Source organism: Mesoplodon mirus (assembly GCF_964341445.2).
Source record: "Mesoplodon mirus genome assembly, chromosome: 2".
In the NCBI taxonomy this organism is placed as follows: domain Eukaryota; kingdom Metazoa; phylum Chordata; class Mammalia; order Artiodactyla; family Ziphiidae; genus Mesoplodon; species Mesoplodon mirus.
The window spans coordinates 225,239,234-225,259,284 of NC_138977.1; the positions used below are offsets into that span (position 1 = coordinate 225,239,234).

At 43.4% G+C, this 20,051-nt stretch overlaps 1 protein-coding gene across 1 annotated transcript in view; it reads right to left on the reverse strand.

Annotated features, from left to right (window-relative positions):
- Window positions 1-20,051, reverse strand: part of ADAM12 (ADAM metallopeptidase domain 12) — a 397,973-nt gene that overhangs the window by 318,690 nt on the left and 59,232 nt on the right. The window contains exon 2 of the mRNA XM_082637797.1: window positions 10,765-10,901. Coding sequence (XP_082493923.1) covers window positions 10,765-10,901 — 137 coding nt within the window. The remainder of the gene's footprint in view (window positions 1-10,764; window positions 10,902-20,051) is intronic.

A 20,051-nucleotide genomic window follows, 5' to 3' on the forward strand; every position in this document is an offset into this window, starting at 1 on the left:
AGATGATGACTAAATGTAATGTGGTACCTGGATGGACTCTTAGAACAGAAAAAGGACATGAGGTAAGAACTAGGAAATTCTGAATAAGGCATGGACTTTAGTTAATAACAGTGTATCAGTGTTGCCTGTGACAAATGCTCTACAATAATTTAAGATGTTAATAACAGGGGAAACTGGATGTGAGGTATACGGGATCTCTGTATTACCTTTACAGTTTTTCGGTAAATCTACAACTGTTCTCATATAAAACACTTATTTTTTAAAATCTAGCAAAAGCAAACATGGTAAAGCAAGTATACTCCAATAAAAATTAATTTAAGAAAATCTAACAAGAGCAGCCTTTGAGGGAGGGAGAAATCAACTTTTATTCTTACCTGCCCTAAATCTCCAATGGGCATATTTCTGTAAATACATGGAGTCCTGGGAGACACACATTTCCTTTTGCCCATTTATGTGCGGTGCCCATCATGCATTCTCAATGGGTGGATATTTGCCCTCAAAGGAGCAAAAATTGGTACTTGGGGAGGAGGTGAAAATTCTTAGGTATTACAATGGTTTATTCCACTCCAAAGCTTAAAACTACCCAACAAAATCTTATTCCTTAGTATTTAATTTCCCTCTTTAAAGAGAAATTAAATTTAATTCAAATTTTAATTAATTTAAATTTTCTCTTTAGGCAGGCAGTAATGAAAGTCCAATTGTAAAATACTGGTATATGTCACTGAGAAACACACATCTTATGCTTACAGGGATGTGTGTGAGAAACAGGAGGATCATGAGCATGTTTAATCAACACAAAAGGAAAATCTCACACGAACTCTCTACATAGGCATTATGTCACAGTCACATAATAGCACTCAATTCTGTTGTTTTTAACATGATTTTATGGACTTGGTTGTAGGCACTCTCGTGATAAGTTTAAAAATATTTCACACTTTTTAAGAAAAAAATAGGAGGATTTTTTTTTTTAATCTGAGCTTTAAATTTCAATTGAACAAAACAGCCTCATCACCATCAGGAATGTTTATTGAGCAACTATGAAGTAACAGTCCTTGCTGTTTATGTTTTAACTTCAGAGAAATTCTAGAGTCAAGGCATAGGCAATGGCTTCCTCAGCCTTCACGTGGTATGAAACTGTTAAATGAAATATTGATACACATGAATTCTCTCTTGGGAAGATAGGCTTTTTAGTCTAAACTCTGATTTATAAATTATCATCCTTTCTAGAAATTATATGTTCTTCTAAATGTCCTCAATCTCCAGGACCTTCCTCTGTTATTAAAAGAGTTCAGGTTAAAATATAAAAAGCCATGTATCATTAATTGTTACAAATGCACCATGCAAATGTACATGTGACTAATAGGAAAACTGGGTGTGGGGAGTATGGGACCGCTCCACACTATCTTTGCAATTTTTCAGTAAATCTAAAGCTACTCTGTTTTTTTTTTCCTGAAAAAAGAATAGACATACATATACATATATGTATAACTGGATCACTTTGCTGTACACCTGAAACTAACACAACATTGTAAATCAACTATACTTCAATTAAAAAATTAAGAAAATGAGCATCAAGCAACTTCTTGAAAAAAAATAAAGCTATTCTAAAATCACTCATTTTAAAAATTACATATCTCTTATTAAATAATTAATTAAGTTTATTACAACCATTAGTTCACTAAACTTTGAGGTCCTCAAGGGCAGGATAGAGTCTCACCCATTTTCGGGTCACAGGAACTTGACCTTGAACCTGAGACACAGCAGACACTTACATATCCTTGGATGAATAGATGAAAAACTGAAAACAGAATTCATCCAACTCTTTTTCTCCTAATATCAAATATGCTCAACACATCAGTCAAACATGGAGAGTATTACCCAAGGATTATAAAAATATATATATTTTATAATGTCTCTCTGTTTAAATAATGCAAACCACTCTATCTCCTAGCATTATCCAAAGTTGTTATATTAAAATATAACTTTTTTAAAAAGACCCAGTTCTATGATGACGCTACAAGCTTGGGGAAGGAAAAAAAAGTTGCAGAAACTGTAGGGAGACCTGATTCAGTAGACAACTTTTTGGAAAATGATATTAAGGCCTTGCTAAGAGGTCACAAGAAATAAATGAGTTAGCAGAGACCATTGTGGAAATGTAGCCCAGAGCCCTCCTTGACTGAGTGGCGAGCAACCAGAAGGGGGAACACAGTGGAAACAAGCACAATGTGTTGGCTTGCTTCCTGCCCTTTGTGTGCTGACCAAAGAGGAAGCAAGAACACTGAAAGGCCTGGTGGGGAGCGGGGATGGAGCCCTCACATGCAGTTGAAGAAAGCCAGGGCTGCCTCGGAGGGCAGGACTGACAGCTGGGGGAAGCGCTGGCCAGAGACCTCCACACTGTCCCTCTGAGCCGAGACCTTGCCTCTGGAGTCCGGACTGATGAACCAGTCCTGATACAATGCACAAGGCAAAGAAAGCTAAAGATCTGGGAGGCAGCCGAGTGCTACGGAAAGACTAGACTTCAGAATCTAGCTGTCAGCCCTGTCACTTCCTGTTCTGTGAGCTTTTGCATCTTCACCTACAAAGTGCACACAACATCCACTTTGCAGGGCTGCTGGGGGCACCTGGTGTGATCATACCTAGAGTATGTCTAGCCCGGGAGGTCGCAAACTACAGTCTGAGGGCCACATCCAGCCCACTGCCCACTGGCAGAGCTAAGAATGGTTTCATATTTCTTAATGGTTAAGAAAAATAAAAGGAGAATATTTCATGGCACATGAACATTATAAAATTCAAATTACAATGTCCACAAATAAGTTTTATCAGAACACAACCACACCCACTGGTTCACTTATTATCTACAGCTGCTTTTACCTTTTAAGTCGCAGTGGCAAAGTTGAGTAGCTGTGACAGAGATCATAGCACCCACACAGCTGAATACATTTACTGTCTAGCTCTTCATTAAAAAAGTTTGCCAATTTTTGATCTGGCTCCATCCAAAGCAAAGGTCCTCAGTAACTGTTTCCTTACCCTTCTCGGCTTTCTCTTAGTGCAGGGGTTCTTAACCTGGGGAATTATGCACACCCCCGACGTCCCAGCCCAGGGCCTTTTGAGTTGACTTGGCTGGGGAGGAGGGTGCTCCTGGCATCTCATGGTAAAGACCAGGGATGCTGGCAGACATCCTACAATGCACAGAACAGCCCCCTTCCCCTACACACATAACTGAGAACTACCCACCCCAGTGGCAATAGGGCTGAGGCTGAGGGGCCCTGCCCTAGTGTAAGGAGGAAGGCCAGAATGAATGAAGGGAAAGGAGAGTGGCTGAGATTTACTGAGCACGCAGGGGGCACTATGTCAGACAGCAGGGTAACCATCATCATCTCCTTTACAAATGAGGAAACAGACTCAGCAAGGGCTAGTCACTGGCCCAACATCACACAGCAAGGCAGAGGCTGTGCAGGAGTCTGAAGCCATTTCTGTATGTTCCAAAGCCTTTTCTCCTTCCACTCTGCCTGCCATCAACTCTTAGAAAACAGTTGAGTTCCCAAAGATATAGAGGTGCCAGCTTTTACCTCGCTAATCCCTCTCTCAGAAGGGTGGGCAGAATCTTGGCTAGGTAGGTTATGTGAGGCCGGAACAAGAGCCTCCTGTGTGGCAGACATAGCCTCATGGGGACTGTCAGGCAAGGGGGTAGGGTTGGGAGTCCAATGGGAGTTAAGAGACAGGGGGTGGAGGCAGAGAACGGACTATCCTAAGAGACCGTACAGTCTAGAAATAATGTTCCAACTTTGGAGCCACTGTACTTTTCTTATGAGAAGCCTCACAGGAGGTATTTTAATAACACTATTTCCTAAGAGGAAGCGCTACTGGCTGGCTTGTAAGCTAATGTAAGCTCAATGTTCCATAAGTCAAAAGGCTAACCATTGAGCTTACTCAGCCAAGCTCAGGCACCACTGGCTGGCCTGCAGCAACTCCTGCAATGACCAGAATATTCCCTTAGAGAAGAGGAAACTCATTCTCTCTAGGACTGGCCATGTAAACCCCTGGAACAGAGAGGCACACATGGGGAGTTATTCCAGGTAGAACACTAGCAGCCACAAAAGAGAAAAATGCCACGTTGTTCCAAGCAATAAAAGACCTCCAAAATGATTTTAAAAGAACCTAAACTCGCTACAAGGGGGTCGGCAATGTCTGAAAAGTCCAGGTCATCCAAGAGTGGTTTGTACCTCTCTGCAGAAATGGAGAGGCTCTCCAGGCACCCTCTGGCCTTTGAATAACATGCAAAGGTTGAGTTTTGTCCCCTCTATCTTCTGTAGCACAAGGCACCTCCACGCCAGTGAGCGACCCAGCCTCCGGGCACAGAGGAAGGCTCAGAGCCCGTATCCTCACTGGATGTCAAACACTGCACTAAGGGACAAGGAAGGAATAAAGCTGAGGCCACCACCCACAGGGAGGGCACAGGCTGGTGAGAGAAACACAAATATAAACTAGTGATGACAGCACAGTATGCTCCATGCCAAAGAGCTGAGTCCCAAGTCTCGCAGAGTTAGGGTCTAAAGCCAGCACAGAAGGCGAGGCGGTACCCAAGGCAGAGTTAACAGTGATCTTCTAAGTACCTTATGGTTTTGGTGCTTTTCTGTACGTTCAGTGTGGCCATTTCTTCTCTCCCGAACCCCGCTGGGTTGAGCACAGTTGAGTTTGCTTCTTTTGGGGTCCCTGCTGTATAATGACATCCAACTGAAAAACCAGACTCGCTCTCAGGGAGCGAGAGACTTTCCCTGCTTCAGGTGGAGGAAGAGAGGAAACAGCAGATGCCCGATGTCCCATCACGCCACCCCTCGACCCCGGCCAATCCCCCGGCCACGTACTCCTCGGGGAGATCAGAGGATGCGTGTGTGAGTTAAGCTGCATGTCCTTAGCTTCTGTTTCTGCCATGTCCGCAGGCTCAATGCGCACGAGTGAAGCATGTGCGTGGTGTGCCTGCACGTCACGGAGATGACTTATTAGGACAAAGGTCTGGGAAGGACAGACGTGGCTGGGGAGGGTCAGAAGGAGCTGCACAGAGAAGGTGCTGGTTAAGCTGGGGCTTCAGGAGTGAGCAGGACACAGGCGGCAGGGACAAAGCAAGGGCCAGTTCTGCACGGCAGTGAAGAACATGGCATATTTAGGCAATAGGCTGCCACGGAGGCACAGGATGGCTGAGAGGTGGGAGCTAAGCCTGCAGGGTGGGTACCAAGTGAAGGAACCTGAGTCAGATATCGTGAGAAGCTTCTGAAGGATGAGATGCCTCCAAGCCCATGATGTGAGGGGAGCTGGGGGATGACAATCTTATCTTCCAGGGGCTACTACATAAAGTAGGGAACATGGCTAGGGGGCTGTTTCCACGTGGGGACACAGTCCATTAAGGCAATTGGGAATTTCCGGCTGGAGGTGCCTAAAATCCATTGGAAGTCAGTGACCCAATCTCAGGCGTCAGAGCAGAGTGGGCGATTTGGATCGTCAGTCAGTGTACGCTGGAGGACTATGGTGAGGTGATCAGATCCGCGTTGCATATAGTAGGAGCCCGTGTGTGGGCGGTGGCTGCTTCTGTCACTCACGGTAGCTCCCGCCGCCCCCCCCCCCCGCACAGGTGGACAGTGAGGCCACAGGACGGAATGACATGCCCAGCAAGAGCCCTGAGTCAGAAACGCACCGAGGAAGAAACTCAGGGGAAACCAACAGTTAAGGGACAAAGCCGAGAAGAGGAGCCAAAGGCAAGAATTAAAAACATATGAGAGTGGGGCTTCCCTGGTGGCTCAGTGGTTGGGAGTCCGCCTGCCAATGTAGGGGACACGGGTTCGTGCCCCGGTCCGGGAAGATCCCACATGCTGCGGAGCGGCTGGGCCCGTGAGCCATGGCCGCTGAGCCTGCGTGTCTGGAGCCTGTGCTCCACGACGGGAGAGGCCACAACAGTGGGGGGCCCGTGTACCGCAAACAAACAAACAACAACAAAAAAAAACATATGAGAGCAAACAAGAGAGAACAGGGTCTCAGGAGCCAAAGGAAGTGAGGGTCTCAAAGGAGAGTGTATCAGCGTTAAGATAAGTAAAATAAAGAGCGAGAGGCATGCTCTGGTTTCAGAGGTTGAGAGGCCACCCCATGACCTTGGCAAGAGCTGTCGGGATGAAGTGCTGGGAGTGGAAGCTGCTAGAGGGCTGCAGAGGACCTGCGGGAGGAGGTGGGGAGGGGGATGAGACGACCCCTCCGAGAAGAAGTCTGACTGCGGAGGCGTGAAAGGGGATGGTTATTTGAGGGGAAAACAGGGCTTGGTTTTCTCAGCCGTGAAACAAAGCAAATGGAAATCTATGCAGCAGACTCTACCTCTGCCATTTTAATTAGCAGCTGTTTGATCTTTCAGATCCTCAATATGCTATGGAAAGCTCTGGTTTCATGTTCTAATCCTTTTGCCTTTTTATTTTCCATTTCAGATACTATTTCCATCATTTCATTCTCCTGTGAGAAAGCTGGAAATTGGAAATTGCCTGGAGCATTCAAAGGCTGAGCTCAACTGAGTTCATCTCACAATCAGCCCCATCTTGATATGTCTTCCCTGGATCCAGAGTAAATTTTTTTAGGACATGAAATTGGAGGTTGGTCCCTAAAGAAACTTTAAACTCTCCATATCACCTTACATTGGGGTGGTAGTTTTTAGTTAATGTATTTTCATACCCATCGTTTCATCTCATTCTTAAAAGGACCCCAAGAGGGAGGAAAGAGCAGATAAGCTTATACTCATGTTATAGATCAAATCAACGGCAAGCAAACAAACAAAATGCTGGAAGCTCTCCAATGCACACAAGGTCATGTTTTTTCCCCACGCTCTATTCTTTCAACTACGTGATCAGTGGCAATGAGGGCTTGACTCTTGATTTGTAAAGGACGTAATAATACCCCATTTGGATATATCTCCATCATAGATGAGAGAGAGAGAAAAAGAGAATCTGAGTACTTTTGCCTGAATCAAGCTGATGCCTGGGCCTTCCCTCAAACCAATTAAGTCAAATTGTCAAAGACTGGCTGAATAGAAGGAAGGCAGCAAGGAATAAAACAGGGGAGCAGGAAAGCAGGAATGCAGACCTAAAAGCCTGTATTCTAAGTAAGGTCCTGCAGGCATAGTTGTGCAGCAAAAATATTCATGAAGCGGATATGTTTTGCATACTTGAAGATACGCCCCGTTAATGCAGTTTAAAATTACAGTTACTAGTAGTATTACTTATATCCCATCTATTTTATAAGATTGTTGTCTCTTGCATGACTCAATATTTAACGAGGCCTCCAACAAAGTAATGATGACTAAATGTCTTGAGGCCACCAATCATATATATACCTCTACGTAGAATATTTGTAATAGCGCAACTCTAGACATGGGAAGAAGGAACAAGGGAAAACATTTCCCAGATCATAATAGACCAGTAAGATGGGAGATCCAGAGAATTTTAGACTGTCAACAGGGCCTAATCTGAAAATTAGCACATTGAGTGGCCTATCCACAGAATCCTCCTCAATGTAGGAATAAGCCTTCTTAGCACCATGGGACAAAATTGGTCATGATCTGCCTCCCCAAAGTTGGTCAGATTTATGACCAAAATGAGGCACTGTGGACAAAGTTTGTCCCCCGCCATTTAGTGGACAAAAGATGTTGTGGCCAAAAAGGCATCAGCCACTGCAGCTGCCCCCAGCTGTGCACTCTGAGGGGAATTCAGGATGGAGAAAACAGGATACTGGTCCTAGATATTGAAGACGCACAATAAAGGAAAGATTTCAATAAATACCCCCCCCCAAATTTTTTTAAATAAAATAAAACTACAGCATTGACTGTTATTTTGATGACGAAGAAAGACATACACAAACCCGCCATTTGGCAGAACCCTTATTCCCACACCAAACATACACAGCTACCCCATGAAGAATTACGGCACGCAGGTACACGCACGTTAACAGACATTTACGTGCACCCTTTTCATGCAAGGTCTTCGTGGTTAACCACCAATTAAGGGGGCACATGGTAATTACAGAGCCATAAGGCCGACTCCACAGCCACATGCTGAGATGAGCGCCACGGCATTACGACAAGATGCTGTTCCCCAAACCACCCAGGTCGCTGTTCCCTTAAATAATGTCAGTGACCTGGATTTATTTTAGTCAGTAGGTATGTGCCTACTTCCTGCCTGGTTCTAATCCTGGATGCAGACCCCTAGAGGAGGTGGGACAGCGATCAAACAATAATGGCTTTTCCTAGTTTTCTACAAAGATGGTGCTGGTGGTCCCCGGCCATCAGGTTGTAAGCTTGGCCAGGGCGGATGTGCCAGTTCCCCCTCTGGTATGCCTCCTGATGTCTGCAAGGTGGCTAGCTGGTAGTAAGGATGAGGCTGGAGGTCAGAAACTAGAGCCAACCTGAACTAGTCCATTCCAAAGGCATACTGAGAACCTTCATCAGCTTGTTGCTCTGATGCCCTCCAAGGTGGGCTGCCAGATAAAACACAGGACGGCAGTTAACTCTGGATTGTGATAAACAACAATATCCCAAATATTGCATGGGATAGACTTATGCCAAAAAATATTCATTGTTTACCTAAGTCCAAGTTGAATGGGGCATTCTGTACTCTTATTTGCTAAATCTGGCAACCCTACCACCAGGGAAAAACTCCCATAAAGGCTTCCACCACCCAAGTAACTTCAGATTGTTCCATATTTTTATATTATTAATTAGTGCCTATCAATATTTTAAAGATATACTTTCTTTACAACACAGTATACTTCGCTTTTTCTGAATCTATCATATCATTTCTCGTTTTGCAAATTAGTAGCATGATGAAATTTTCTTTAGTGTCTTAAGTTTTTCTTCTAGGAAACAGTATCAATGTCACCGTGATTGACTTATACTTTGTATATTCCATCTGCAACAGTCTCCATGAAGCAGAAATATTGAAAAAGTTTAGATTTGGCATTTGGATCCTTTAACCCAACCTTTCTGAATGCTCACTTTCAGCTGAAAGCCTCTTTAGAAAATAAAATAATGATGTAAATCATATTATTATTATGGACACAAAGGTGGCCCACTGCAGCCCTTCCAGAACACTACAGAACATTTTCACAATCTCAACTGCTCTTTAAAAAAAATCTGTTTTCTATTATAAAAAATACTCTAAAAATAGTTCCACATAACACAAGGACAAAGCCATCTGTATGATCTCTCCAAAGAGCTCATATTTCTATAGATTTTATCCCTTTCCAACTGTTCCAACAATTCTGAAATTTAAGAAACTCACTTATATTTGTCAGACAAAACTCATCAAAATATGAAATTTAATCACTAATATTTCAATTATTTTATATTATTCTTTTACATCATAGAAGACTCAAATAAAACATGTGTCAAAGCAAACAAAGCATAAAACTGCATTAAAGCTCATTACATAGACTTCCCTGGTGGCGCAGTGGTTAAGAATCTGTCTGCCAATGCAGGGGACATGGGTTCAAGCCCTGTTCTGGGAAGATCCCACATGCCGTGGAGCAACTAAGCCCGTGTGCCACAACTACTGAGCCTGTGCTCTAGAGCCCGCAAGCCACAACTACTGAGCCCACGTGCCACAACTAATGAAGCCCACAGTGCCTAGAGCCCGTGCTCCACAGCAAGAGAAGCCACCACAGTGAGAAGCCCGCGCACTGAAACAAAGAGTAGCCCCCGCTCACGGCAACTAGAGAAAGCCCATGCACAGCAAGGAAGACCCAACACAGATAAAAATAAATAAATTAATTAATTAAAAAAAATTCATTACAAACTTTTTTAAAAAGTTGCATTAAGGGGCTTCCCTGGTGGCGCAGTGGTTGAGAATCTGCCTGCCAATGCAGCGGACACGGGTTTGAGCCCTGGTCTGGGAAGATCCCACAAGCCGCGGAGCAACTAGGCCCGTGAGCCACATCTACTGAGCCTGCGCGTCTGGAGCTTGTGCTCCACAACAAGAGAGGCCACGACAGTGAGAGGCCCGCGCACCGCGATGAAGAGTGGCCCCCGCTTGCCGCAACTAGAGAAAGCTCTCGCACAGAAACGAAGACCCAACACAGCCAAAAATAAATAAGTAAATAAATAAAATTAAATTAAAAAGTTGCATTAAAATGTTTCTACCAATAATCGATCAATAAAACTGAAATGTTGGGCTTCCCTGGTGGCGCAGTGGTTGAGAGTCTGCCTGCCGATGCAGGGGACACGAGTTCATGCCCCGGTCTGGGAAGATCCCACATGCCGTGAAGCGGCTGGGCCCGTGGGCCATGGCCGCTGGGCCTGTGTGTCCGGAGCCTGTGCTCCGCAACGGGAGAGGCCACAACAGTGAGAGGCCCATGTACCGCAAACAAAACAGAACAAAACAAAACAAAACAAAAAAAACTGAAATGTTAATGAAATAGACATGAATATAGAAAAATATCCAGCACTCAAATAAAATGAGCTGAAAGTTATATATCTGGAAATGTTATCCCTGGTGTGTGCTTGAAAAAATAAGTTTCCACAGACACAAACAGTGTTGAGAGACTCATCAGAACTGTCACATGAAAACCAGTTTGTATTTTATCTTCTTAATAATGAAGATTTCACTTTATAAGGAAGGATAAAGTTGGAATTAAAATAGATAACGAGAAAACTTGAATAAGAGAATATGAATGCAGTTAATGTGATTTTTAAACTTCAGTCATTGAAAAGTCAAGAAGAAAAACAAAACCAAAAAAACTGACCTTTGTGTCCTCGTTTGTCACTGGGTTCCACGGGTCTCCATTCAAAAGAGAGGCACTGACCACTTCGTAAGCTCCTCTCCCATCCCTCGTGCCGGCCTGTTGCACGGAAGGTACGAATCTGCTTCCCAAGTTCACCCCTACAACACAAAGAAAAATCCCCATGCTTATTCCAGTCCGGAAGAGTTTAGCATCAGAAGTATGACATCAATGACTCAATGAAAATATTTGGAAGTTGAATAAGGCCAGGGAAACACCATAATCTATTCAATCATAGTCAAGTGTTAAAACTGATTAATTATCTGTCAATTGAACACAGAAAATTTTGTAACAAAGAAAACAAGAGCTAATTTTTTCCTTCAAGCCCTGTGGCATGTGCTGGGTGATTAGCATCGTCAAAGTATATAATTCTGTCCTTCAATGAGCAACAAAAACCCACGAGCCTGTGACTTTTTAAATGATGAATTAATGCCTTGCTTAAGATCAGCTCTATTTAAAGTCTCAGGGCTTTAGCTATATTAAGACTAAATCCATTTACTTAAGTTCCAGCAAATCAGTTAAACACAAAGCCAACTCTGCTCTCTGTACTTATGGAGGCTAATTTTATGTGCTTATGGGAGTGATTCTATAGACAAAATTAATTTGTCAGGTTCAGACTGACTAGACTGGTTCACGGAAAAAAAAATTAAGTCGTTCTATCAACTATTATGTGATCGTTTCCTGGGGTACTGTCAAACCAGCTAATATACTGACCCAGGTTCAGTGTAGCCCCATTTCCATAAACAATCCTAATGGAAAGTGTAACATTTTTCTCTTCTGGAGGGTGTATTGCTTTCTTAACAAACACAGTAATTTCTCCGGGCTAGCTCCCCTATGAGGTCACCCTCCTGCTATTCGGTGTGACCACAGTCTATCCCTCAAGGTAAAGGACAGGAGCTGATTCCTCACATGTTATTCCCATTTCTTCAACCAGGACTCATAATTTTCAGACCTGAGTCATAATACCACAGTTTCAAGTTACTAAAGAGTTCGCATTTATTGGGCACAAATGGTATTGAAATTTTAATCCTAGACATTTTACAGGCCCCCAAATACTTTTAAATCCACATCATTTTATCATCCTCAGTGTGGAAGTCTGCAGTTATATTCAGGTTACAAAAGGATTACTACTTGAGTATTAACTGTCTGACACAGCCTCTCCGGAAAATTCTCAAGCTGGTCACGAAGCATTTAAAACTCCCAGTTGTTGAGCGCCAAGGGACCAAAGATGAACTGAAAGTTGGGACTATGGCCAGTGGCAGAGGGGATCAGCTGGGGCCGTCAGCCCCATGGGACACTAGAGGGAGAGAGAGAGGACCATGGGCCGGGGGAGCAAGGAGAGGAGGGCTTGTGGTCTCAGGGTCGGGATGAGCTGAGTTTTCAGGGATGAACCTGTGTTGGAGAGATGAGGGTTCCAGCCGTGCAAGCGGAGGGGGCTGGCTCCAGGTGGTGACATCTGTGGACATTAGTGGAGGGCAGGATGGAGGAAAGATGGCTATCTGCATGGAATTCACCAGAAGTCTTTCCTGGCTGCAGAGGGGGCAGTCACTGATGGCACAGAGATCTTGAATAAATGAACTTCATCCAGTGGCTTGATTTCATGCCCTTCAATGTGCTCCAAGATGGTGCAGAGTCGTTACAAGCATGGGTTTTGGAGTAAGACACACCCCAGCATCACTAGCAACCCGACCACGTATTAGCCATCGGTCCTGGGCCAGTCGTCGGCCCACTTATCTGTTCGTTCACTCATTCACTCACTCACTCATTCACCAACTATCTATTAAGTGCTTGCCTTGTGATGGGCCCTCTAGACCTGATGTCTTCCATTCAAAAAGCCCATTCTACCTGCTTCAGCCCAGGACACCCTCTTGTCACCTGGAGCCAGCCCCCTCTGCCTATACTGTAGAGACCCTCATCTCTTAAATACAGCTCCGTCCCAGCACGCTTGGTTCTCTCCATCCTGTGTATCTAAGAGAGGGGCACACATCAAGCTGCCCTCGTGACTTGTATTATTATACTGGGAGAGAGACGGCTGAATGAATAAGACCATTTCAGAGAGTAACCAGGACCCTGAAACAACAGGGCTACAGGGACACCCCATGCTGTCCTTGTAACTCTTCTGTAAATCTAAAGTGATTTCAAAATAAAATTTAATGAGAAAAACAAGGTGGTGGTAGAGTTGGGGGGGCTACTTCTGATGCACAGGGAGGAAAGACCTTTATTTGCTGGGACGGGAAGCATAGAAACGAGACCTCGTGAAGATGAGAACCTTCCAGCCCCATCCAGAGCCGCAGGAAGAACATGTCAGCAGATGGTCAGCAAGTGCGTTCCTTTTCCATAAAACGAGGCGAAGGGCGGGGAGGCCCGAGGTAGATAATACACAGGAAGCGTGAAGAACACCAACCGGTTTTATCGGCATCACTCTCTAAGTTTTGCCAAGCCCCGGGTCTCTTGCTCAGGACCCTCAGTGGGATTCCCATGTTGGAATTTACTGCAACAATGTGAGTTCTGATCCAGTTACACAGCTCCTGCAGAGCAGGACTACGTGCAATTAACTGAACTTATCTTGAAAGAGTGCTGGTGTGTTGTTTGAATTGGATTAAGAAGGCTTTGAAATACCCACAATTATGGGGTGAAAACGGCAGATCCGTCTGAACTTTCCCCTCAGCCAGTGAAAACCATGCCACGTGCCAAGAGTTACCCTGGCTGACACGTTAATCTTCTGAAAAGTCAGGTAAAACTGTTCAGAAAGTGATTGCAAACATCTTCAAATTTCCTCTACATAAACAAATCAATTTGATTATAAGCTACTCCTGGCAGTTCTGTTAGCCTAAGTTTCCAATGCAAGTAGGTTGTTAAATTGAGTACTTAATCGCAAATCCAATTGCCCAAGGCTTGTTAAACCTAAAACCGGAGTCCTGGATCACCCACCACCCAGCCGCAGAAAACGCAACGGTTTTCATTGTTATTCCAGTCGCAATGCTCAAAGGCATGGAAGATTATCACCCAGGCCTCAGAGACCTAGAGAAAATGTCTTTGCATTTAATAGGACTCATTCAGAAGCTGCCTGTCTTAGCAGAAAGAGATGGTGCCATGAAATCCAGGTCTCTTGGTTGCATCACTAGCTTGCCTCTGCCAGTGGGGGAACCAGGAGAGGCAGCAAGGCCACATCCTTGACTTGGGGGGAGCTGGGCAGGGGACCTGCATGGGGTTTCCTATTCGATAATCAAACTGAAGCTGCATGAACCAAATATAAAGAACATTCTTAGTCCCCTGGACCTTTATCCTCCAAGGCTCCTAGGAGCAGAGAAAGACGGTTACTTACTCTCCTAAAGGCAAAATGTTCCAACCACTGAACATTTCCCTTTTCACCTACATATTCCAAAGTCTTAATCAAAAGAAGTCCTTCGGGGCTGATTTTTCTTTCCCCCTCTAAGAGGCTTTATTTTCTAAATATTCCAAGGAGAATTAGGAGACCGACTGTGCCAGCACTTGGAGAATGTTGTGCAACCTTTTAAAGAAATTGAATAACTATACTATTTGCTGAGTACCATATTTATGATCTATCTACATGGATAATGAAGCCATCTCTCAGCTTTTTAAATGGTTGCACAATATCCCCCCAGCAATATATGGAGTCAGAAGATGGTTTCTTATGAGCTTTGCTTATGTATTTATACACTGGTATTTCTTTTAGATGATGCAAATAAAAATTTTATTTGTGCTGCATGGATAGACAGAATAAATTATACACAGCTGTGAGATATCAGAATGCATTTTATGGAGTGATCTTGTTGACAAACCATAAAAGCAGGCCACACATTCAAGCCCTAGAAACCCAGGGGAAAAAATATGACCTTAGAAAACATACAGTTTGCACACATTTTGTTTTTCCAAATATTTGGGCATCAACAAAACTCAGTTGACTAAATAAAAAATGTGAATGTGAATAGCTTATCTTGAGGAGGAACTTCCAGCTTTCTGTCTGTTGAGTAACCAGATACATGACTTGTCCTTTTGATAAAATGGCCAGTTTGCTTCAGTCTCATGGTGGAAAAAAAGCATATTAGAATATTTGGGTTCCTACCACAATTATCGTCTGTGACAATCAGCTCTGCTTTCCCATGAGGTATGTGTGTGCCTTCTTTGCTTGTCTGAGTTTGTCATCTTCAGACCTGATTATGGCTGGTGAAAAGGGAAGTTATAGACCCAGTTCCTTAGGCAAGAATCTTTGCAGTCATGGCTTTTAAGGTCTTGGAAAAGCCAGCAATGAAGACACCCCCAAAAGTGACTTCAGATCTCCCCTCCGTGTGAATCACCCAGAGCCTGGCTGCCCATGGAAGTCTTGCCTCGTTCCTGCTCCAGCCAAGCCTCCTTGGCCTAGCTTACTAAGGGAGGTCCAGCCCACCCTAATGCCCACCTAAGGGCTTCAGCTCACCAGAGGTGAAGATTGACACGGAGTTCTGAGATCGTGAACAATGAACACCTTGGAGCCACAAGACTTGGCTCTGGTCTTGACTTCTCTTTGATTTACTGCCCTCAGTCGAAGTATGCATCTGAGGTTCTTCCCTCTACAAAATGGGGCCCACGTTCTCTCCCCCACTAATTCTCATAGGGTCAAGGAAGCTCAAATAAGTCAGTGTAGTCAAAGGGCTTTTGAAAAGCTTAACGCATAAGATAAGACTAGGATGTCAGAATCCAAGTTTCCAGACTCCTAGACAGTGGCTCTCCAACCAAACCATGCTAATAGTGTGAAGATGACAACTTCATATCCATCATTAGAAAATGTGGATATTTAGGTACTTGGTGGGTATCCATTCAAGCTGCCCAATGGGCCACTGGGGTAACAACCTCTGATAAGATTACTAGTCAAGACAAAACTTAAAACATCATGCCTGGAATTCTGGCTTTAAAGGGAAATCACTATCAATCCCTACATGAACCTAAGAGAGGAGAATTAATCTGAGGTACCAAAAGTAGGATTAAGACAAACATTCCTGGGCTTCCCTGGTGGCACAGTGGTTAAGAGTCCACCTGCCAATGCAGGGGACATGGGTTTGTTCCCTGGTCTGGGAAATTCCCACGTGCTGTGGAGCAACTAAGCCCATGCGCCACAACTACTGAGCCTGCACTCTAGAGCCCGCAAGCCACAACTACTGAGCCCCCGTGCCTCAACTAGTGAAGCCCTCATGCCTAGAGCCCATGCTCCCCAACAAGAGAAGCCACCACAATGAGAAGCCCACGCACTGCAACGAAGAGTAGCCCCCGCTCACCGCAACTAGAGAAAAGCCCGTGCGCAGCAACAAAGACCCAATGCAGCCAAAAATAAATAAATAAATAAATAAATAAATAAATATTTTAAAAAGATAAATATTCCTTAGAAAATCTAGCTGGGGGGAAAAATTGAGGCAACCATTATGAACTGCAAAAGAATCTGGGGACAAGGCCCTGGAAATGCATAAAGCATTTTTATTAGCTCCAAATATCTGAGAGCTAAAGAAAATCTCACAAAATTGACTGAGCAGCATCTTGGTTCAGAGAAATATGGTGGCAACATTCCCAAAAAGGACAAATATATTTCCTTCATTCAGATTCCTATCTATAGTCTTATCCAAATAACATCGTCAATCTCTCATCTCATCTGCAGACTCCATGGGTGATAATTAGGGATGTGATTTTTATTTTTAATTTTTTTAAATTTTAATTTAATTTAATTTTTTTCTTTATTTTTGGCTGTGTTGGGTCTTCGGTGCTGTGCACGAGTTTTCTCTAGTTGTGGCAAGAGGTGGCTACTCTTCATTGCAGTGCATGGGCTTCTCATTGCAGTGGCTTCTCTTGTTGTGGAGCGTGGGCTCTAGGCACGTGGGCTTCAGTAATTGTGGCTCATGGGCTCTAGAGCGCAGGCTCAGTAGTTGTGGCGCACGGGCTTAGGTGCTCTGTGGCATGTGAGATCTTCCCAGACCAGGGCTCAAACCCATGTCCCCTGCAGTGGCAGGCGGATTCTTAACCACTGTGCCACCAGGGAAGCCCGGGGGATGTGATTTTTAAATGGTATAGCTCGAGGATGTTTAAAAAGAACCATGGCAAAAGGTAATCTAAAAAAGAGTAATTTTACAGTGGAAAAACCTGAAAAACACTATGTCACCCAGATAATAAAGGTCAACATCAACAACCGTAGTCCTGTTGTTGGGATGTACTCTTCAGAGGATATGATGAAAATGATGCTTTACCTCTGTGATCTTAATCCCTAAAAACCATAACCCCAATCTAATCTTGAGACAAATGCCAATACAGTGCATCCTACAATAGATGTGACCAGCACACCTCAAAACTATCAATGTCATCGAAATTGTCACAGCCAAGAGGAGCCTAAGGAGACATAATGACTAAACGTATTGTGGAATCCTGCCTGGGACTGAGGAACAGAAAAAGCACATTAGGTAAAAAGTAAGGAGACTGGAATAAAGTATGAACTGTAGTTTAAAATATTATGTCAATATCGGTTCAGTAATTTTAACAATTGTACCATACTCAGGTAAGATGTTAATAATAGGGGAAACTGGTTATGGGGTGTAGGGGAACTCTCTATATTGTCTTCTCCATTTTCCTGTAAATATAAAACTATCCTTCAAAATAAAGTCTATTAATAATCATTTAAAGATCTAATCTGCATCTTGCAAGAAGAATGTCATTCTAGAGCAATTCAGTATCAAAAGGCTCAGAGATGAATGGCTGTTATCACTCCAAACACCAGCAAACTGGAGTCTTTACCCTTCATCTCTCTTCTAACATTGCTATTTGTTCAGATGGAGGAAAGATGCGGTGACTGCCGTCAAGTGAAAAGCATAAAGCAATTGACAAGGTTTCCTAGAGTAGAAGAAGGCAGAGGTATGTAAAAGTAGTTGAGCCTTAGGCAGTAGAAAGGCCCCTCTAAGTACCTCCAGGGAAGTCTACGGATCATAGAAACAAGTTGCTATAAAAACTGGACTTTTTTTTTGGTTATTGGCTACAGGGCTCTGAAATGGTACAGAAATTAAAAGTTGGTTTAGGAAGGTGACACCAAGTGACAGTCACATAACTACTTTGATAAAAGTATGTTGAAACAGAACCAGATTTGCTCAGACCTTAAGATTGTAATGATCTACACCGGAAGGCTGAATTATCAAGACACAGCCTCATATAAGGGAAGAAGCTGCAGTATTTTGAGTCAGAAGAGGCACTGTGCATCCCCCTACAGGCTACATGGATGCTCTTGGGCCAGTCTCCTGCCCTCCTTGATATGCAAATCCTTTACATGTCCAGGAAGGCTACCAACCAGTGTCCACCGCAGAGGGCTGGCAAGAGAGCCAAGTGACATCGTGGATGCAAAGCGTAGGTGGCCGTCATTTAGCTTAGTTTTTTGTTTTTGTTTTTTTTAATCAGTCTTTGGAAATGAAGACACCAAAATGCTCTTGCAGGTTTTTTTCTGTGTTAGGGCTATGAATTCATTGTGTTTTTTATGTTTGCATGTAACACTGATTTTTCTATAATCAGACATATTACTTTTATGATGGATAAAAGATTTAAAAAATCAATCATTTGGACTCATGATGACAAATCAACTGATTTATGACGTTTTACTTTCTTACCAGCTTTCCTGGCATCACAGATACACAGCCCTGGGCATTTCTGAGGACACAGCCCATTTGGAAATAAAAGCAATCAAGTACTATGGAACAATTACAATTTTGAAATGATGTTTTATATGTCATTTCAAAATTCAAAGAAAGCTAGTTATTTCTTCCCATAAATGTTTCAAATGGATTAATATCCCAAGCATAAGTTGTCTCTACTACACATAAAAATAATTTTTCATGTCTAAAGTGTCTTCTATCTGTGGAGAGCAAAGTCATTTACAACATTAACTTATATTTTTAGATTCCTTTGCTGGTCAGTGGAAGCTAATGCAAGTCCTATTTTATGAATGGCGAAACTGAACTACGAAGTTATATAGGTTATTTCTAATGTTTCCCAATAATAAATGGCAGAATTAATGACAAAACCCAAGGCCTTTGCATTTCAAATGCAGTCATTCACTTTGTCCTTCATCACAGGGACAAAGACATGCTGCAGGAATTCATCTGTAATATTTTTGGGGGCGGAGGATAGGGGTCAGAATTTTCCAAAATTGACTTTGAAAGAAATAAGGTAAGGGAAAAATGGAACCAATTATTAAAATCTTACCCCAGGAGCAAATTTTGGAAGTGAACAGCAAAAGGACAAAAATAGAAATTTGTTTATCCCATTCACTACTGTAAACCTACTAGATGGAATTAAACAACAATGATAGATCAGCCATGTAGCATCTATGCTAAAGACCCCGTGCCATCTAAGGGCACTAATATCCTCGCTGCACTATTGTCATCATCGACCACCTCCTGCTGAAATATACTCCCAACTCAGCAGCACTTAGTGACTCTGGTTTTCTTCCACTTCTTCAACCAGGGCTCGCGTCTCCACTCATACTCCTTTCCCCTGCCTCCCTTCCTCCTGGGGGGGACTTGAATGTCTCCCAAGTCTCAGCTCTTGGAACTGATCTTCCCTCCCTACTCTTACTGTCCCTGAGAGAACTCATTAATTTTTAAACTGATGTTGCCCAAATCAATATGTTTCCATCTGGCCAATTCATCCAAGTGCAGTCTGTATTACAATATCTGCTGGACACTAATTTCAATATCTTGTCACTGTTGTCACCTCAAACTCAGCCTGTTTAAAAAACCAAAGGTTTCTCTCCATCCCCCAATCAGAAAACAAAACATTTTCCATCCTACATGTCTTTCCAGAGCCACCACCATTCACCACCACTCCTTAAGTCACATGGCTGGGCGACATCTTGGGCGTGGTCTTTTTTTTTATCACCCACATTCAACAACTCCAGTTGGGTATTTTGTGCTTTGAATTTGCTTTCTTCTGTTTTCTAAAAACTCTACTTTCTAGCTGAATCCTTCTTTGTAGCCTCATCACCTACAGGCTCCCCCTCCTCCAATCTTAAAGGAGAGGATACATTTGATAAGAACAAAAGTCTACGGCGGGGTTTTCCATCAAGAGAACGTGAACACAAATGCCATAAGGTAGTAGAGAGCTTAGTGTGTTCTAGAGCAGAAAGGGTCAGTATGGCTAAAATGGAGTGAGAAATGGGACGGACGGAGGTATGAGCACAAGTATAGAGGGTAGACGAGGCCTAGAGCATGCTGGGCCTGCTAAGACAGTGC